The 4,476-nt window shown below is 29.7% G+C and overlaps 2 protein-coding genes across 4 annotated transcripts; both read left to right on the top strand.

The window, feature by feature from the left end:
• Positions 1-1,446: 1,446 nt before the first annotated feature.
• Positions 1,447-2,646, top strand: LOC108756571 (BET1 homolog). Of its 3 annotated transcripts, XR_001939845.1 has the most exons (5): positions 1,447-1,475; positions 1,588-1,674; positions 1,747-1,910; positions 1,992-2,348; positions 2,629-2,646. XR_001939845.1 is itself a non-coding variant. In XM_018500472.1 (4 exons), exons 2-4 carry the CDS (start codon positions 1,656-1,658, stop codon positions 2,145-2,147), a joined length of 339 nt encoding a protein of 112 aa, XP_018355974.1. In that variant the 5' UTR covers positions 1,447-1,475; positions 1,588-1,655; the 3' UTR covers positions 2,148-2,399. The 3 variants fall into 3 exon arrangements, 2 of the variants coding, with proteins under 2 accessions (XP_018355974.1, XP_018355975.1); XM_018500472.1 differs by lacking the exon at positions 2,629-2,646 and having other exon boundaries at positions 1,992-2,399; XM_018500473.1 differs by lacking the exon at positions 2,629-2,646 and having other exon boundaries at positions 1,750-1,910; positions 1,992-2,399.
• A 100-nt stretch (positions 2,647-2,746) lies between these two features.
• On the top strand, positions 2,747-4,475 carry LOC108756519 (probable ribosome production factor 1; the record flags this gene model as incomplete). The annotated part of the gene is made up of 3 exons (XM_018500396.1): positions 2,747-3,559; positions 3,823-4,087; positions 4,328-4,475. Coding segments are annotated over exons 1-3 (990 nt in total), but the record flags the coding sequence as incomplete, so codon positions are not given.
• Position 4,476: the final 1 nt, after the last annotated feature.

Genomic DNA, 4,476 nt, shown 5'->3' on the forward strand with positions numbered 1-4,476 from the left:
GAAATGTCATCAATTCTGAGTTTATTTGTTGCTGAGATGCAACAAGAATTATTTTCAGAACTTTTCAGAAAAAGAATTCTTTTTGCATCTGAAAATGAATTCAAAATTGATGACATATCACTGAATTCTTTTTGACATTCTGTATGTATATATTTAATTAATTATACATACATATATACAGGACGTCTGGTAAATGACTTTTTGACAAAGCTTATGTGTAGATAGAGCGGACTAAACTGAATCGAAAAGTCTTTTACTATTTTGCAATCTTCGTAATATTGTCAAGATATTATAATTACTATAAAAATCGCTGAATATTGTTTTTTAATAGTTTATTGCTCAAATACTATCAACTTTACAAAAAAAAAAAACAGCGAGAGACAAAAATTGTTTATTTTCTTCTCATAAAGTTCTGAGAATTTTTTCAGAATTTTTTAATACCGTATTTTCTCATGTTGATAAAAATAGTTGCCAAATAAGAAAATGCAGTACTAAAAAGTTGATAAAAAATTTTGAAAAAAAAAAATTCTTGGCATTCTATGAGAAGAAAATAAATAATTTTTTGTCTCTTGCAATTTTTCTATAATAATGATAGTATTTGAGAAAAAAATTACTGGAAACCAATATATTTGGCAAATTTTAGTAATTAATATATAATCTTGTTAATTATTGCGAAAATTGCAAAATAGTAGAGGACTTTTCGATTCAATTTAGCTACCTACCCACGAGGGTTATCGGGTGAATTATGAGACACCTTGTATATATATATACCAAATTAATTAATACTCTCGTATTTAAATATTTGCTATAGTTATATAGCAAAAGCAAAATCATTTTAAAGATATTTGTAGAGCATTGATATTATTGACTGTCAATATAAATTTTTCTTTACCAACATGTATAAAAATTAATTTATAATTATTTAAGAAACATCAGGATAATACTAAATCTTAAAATTATAATTATTTTTATTGGTGACCTAACATAACTTTTTAGTCATAGCAGTTAGTACTTATGTTATATTTGGTTTTTTCTGTTCCTGTACTAGACTACACTAGCACTCTCTTTTTCACTTTCAACAAATATCAAACATATCTGTCTCACTTCAAGTTCCAAAAGTGTACACTAGTTTAGCCACAGAAAACAGACCTATTCTCAATCATCGATAGTATCGATACTCTTCACTTCGATATACGTCACGCGATGCATTACGAGCGTGACGTTGACGTGTATTGACACATATTTTCTATTCTCCGGCTGTCTGCATTTTCTATTTAATTGGTAAATTGAAAATGTTATTGTATTGAAAAGCTTTGAACATATATTTTAAATGATTAATACGAATGTGTGTGTCGTTTATTTGAGGTTATATTTATAACGTGAATATTTTCAGTTTAAGTATCGTCGTTTAATACAATTTATCTGCGTGGAAAACATATTTTTACTTAAATGATTTTTATTATTTACTTAACTGAGTAAGTCTATTTTGTATTACAAGTATTATATTTATATAAGCATAAATAACTGAACTGACAATATGTATTTTTCTAAATAAAAAAAGATTGAAATATTTCTCAATTTTTAAAGGTGTTTTGTGAGACAATAATTTTCTTCTGTATCTGTTCATCTATTAAGCTATCAAGATTGCTAACAAAATGCGACGTTCTCATTCAGGTAAATTGTCAATTGTTAACAAATACATCAATTCTTATTTTAAACTATATAAATAATTTTTACTTTTTCAAGGAGGTTATGGCTATGAGCCATTACCAAGTACATCTCATAATACTATGGAAGACGAGAATGAAAGGATGACTGAAGAACTGAAGGATAAAATTCATGCTTTAAAATCATTATCTATTGACATTGGCACGGAAGTCAAATATCAAGATAAAATGCTAAAAGGCATGGTTAGTTGAGCTTTTTTAAGACGTTAACATAATTTTATGTATTATGTTATACATAGTAAATAATACAAATTTATATTTTAGGATGACGATTTTGATAGAACAAGTGGTTCCTTATCTGGTTCTGTAGCACGTGTTTTGCGTTTAGCAAAGGCGGGCCACAATTATTATATTTTATATTTATTTCTTTTTTCTATAGCAGTATTTTTTGTATTGTGGATAATTTTGAAGTTTAAATGATGGTACATAAGGAGTATATATCAATTGCACACGAGTCGATTGCGCAGAAGTCAATTACTGCGCTAGAAAAAAAAATCACTCAGAAGTCGCTGTGATTGACAGTGAGCAATTATTACAATGTGCAAGTGAATCACTCCCATACATAAGATCTATAGCCAAAATGAGAGAGTGATATGTATATAAAACGTATTTAGGACAAAAGTAATTAGTTATTCAAACTACCTTGAATTTTTTGCATTATTTCATCATGTAGGGAACTTTACTCTTATTTTATAAAATAACATATACACATTGTTATGTCACCTGTAAAAAAATAATTTGGAAAAATAGCGAGATGACATACTCTTGGAAAAGAGAAATATTTTTTTGTACAGATACGTTATATATTATGCTTATGAAAAGAATAGAATCTGTAAATGATAAGGTCAAAAATTATATTTGTATTTTTAATTATCCTTTTCGTCATAAATTCTGATTGTAGATTGTTCTTTTAATGATCATCTAGTTTATTACTACAAAGAACTAAATGATAAAAGCGCCTCCTTTTTACCCTATGGTTTCTCATATTGGCGACACTGCGTGCGCTCAGGAATCTCGTCATAAACATGTGGTAACTTTAAAAGAATTGATAGGTTAGAGACGCGAAAGTGCACTCTCGAACGGTTACGATTTTAATTTTAATGTAAAAAGTTTACGTGTAGCCTCTCACTTGATTTTTGAGGAAGCATTCACTGGATCTACTTGATCCATCTCATCGTACAGTACTGTGACCTTATAAGTGAGTCAGAAATCCATACAGAGTAAAAAAGAAGAAGAATACAAAAAGTTGTGCAAGATGAAGATTAAAACTTTGCGAAAGAATCTTCTGAGTCGACCCAGGGAGGAAAATGAAGTGGCAAACGATGAACCGAGCACGTCAACGGATAAAGCTTCGGAAGTTTTGTTGCCGTCTGACAGTAACTTCAACCACATCAAATGCAAAGCTGTGAGGTACCAGAAATGCCAGGAATTGATAAAAGAACGAGCGAAGGCAAAGAAAGCGGCGAAGAAGGCGAGGATACAGTCGGGCGCTCCGAAACAGGTGCCGCACACTTTAGAGAGCCTACGAGAGAAAGATGAGACTATGATAGTAGGTAATCTGGATGATGAGGCGAATGAGGAGCTCAAGTTTGACTGTGAACATGATGAATTTGCTGCCTACTATAGACAAGAGTATGAACCTAAAGTCCTCATTACATATGCTGATAATCCAAACAGGAAAACAAGAATTTTTGGCAGAGAACTTACAAGGATGATACCTAATTCTATTTCGCTGTATAGAAATCGCTCTGGCGTTAAAAAAATTGTCAAAAGTGCTACCGCCCGAAACTTTACAGATATAATCATTGTTAATGAAGATCAATGCAAACCAAGTATCCTTACAACATTATAAACTGATAGTATAATAAGTCATTTATAGGTATTGTAATAAGCTAATACTTTATCCACTGTATAATATATTTTGTATAGGTAAATTGATAGAAAATTATTAGAGGCATCAGAAATCTTTTAGGAAGCTTTTAGGAAGCTTTATTTAAAAAACAATTGACAAATTTTAATTATACACAATTATATAAAATATCAAGCTGATTAAATTTAAGTTATTTTGAAATAGTTTTCCTTAAACAATTGTTAGATGGAATGTTAATCATTCATCTGCCAGATGGTCCTACTGCACACTTCAAACTCAGTAATGTTAAACTAACGACAGATTTAAAGCGCAACCATAAGGAGATCACAGAACATAGGCCAGAAGTTATTCTCAATAACTTCACCACACGCTTAGGTTTCACCATTGGCAGAATGCTAGGAGCCTTGTTTCATTATCAGCCAGAATTTAAAGGAAGGAGAGCCGTGACATTTCATAATCAAAGAGATTATATATTTTTTAGACATCATAGGTGATTTTATAGTGCTTTTAATTTTTTTTTAATTCTACAAATTTTCTTAAAATATTTTAGTAAAATTCATGTAATTTCTATATATAAAAACATCTCTCTAAAATTAAAGAAGTTATATAGATTTTATTTTTTATATTATTTTATTATTAACAAAAATAACTGTAACTTATAAAACTTAGAATTAACATCAATGTAAACCATATTTCTGTTGTACTTAAATCTAATTGAACGAATTTACAGGTACGAATTTAATCTCGAGAATGGAAAACCAAGATTACGAGAATTGGGTCCACGATTTACTTTGAAATTAAGATCACTACAACATGGAACATTCGACAGTAAATATGGAGATTACGAGTGGATTATACAAGGTCGCAGACATGAGATGG

Source organism: Trachymyrmex septentrionalis, unplaced genomic scaffold, assembly GCF_001594115.1.
Source record: "Trachymyrmex septentrionalis isolate Tsep2-gDNA-1 unplaced genomic scaffold, Tsep1.0 scaffold128, whole genome shotgun sequence".
In the NCBI taxonomy this organism is placed as follows: Eukaryota; Metazoa; Arthropoda; class Insecta; order Hymenoptera; family Formicidae; genus Trachymyrmex; species Trachymyrmex septentrionalis.

What these genes read in the sequence shown, in the direction of transcription:
- LOC108756571 (XM_018500472.1), top strand. An exon ending in ATAAAATGCTAAAAGGCATG is followed by an intron (nt 1,911 to 1,991) that starts GTTAGTTGAGCT and finishes TTTATATTTTAG; the next exon opens with GATGACGATTTTGATAGAAC.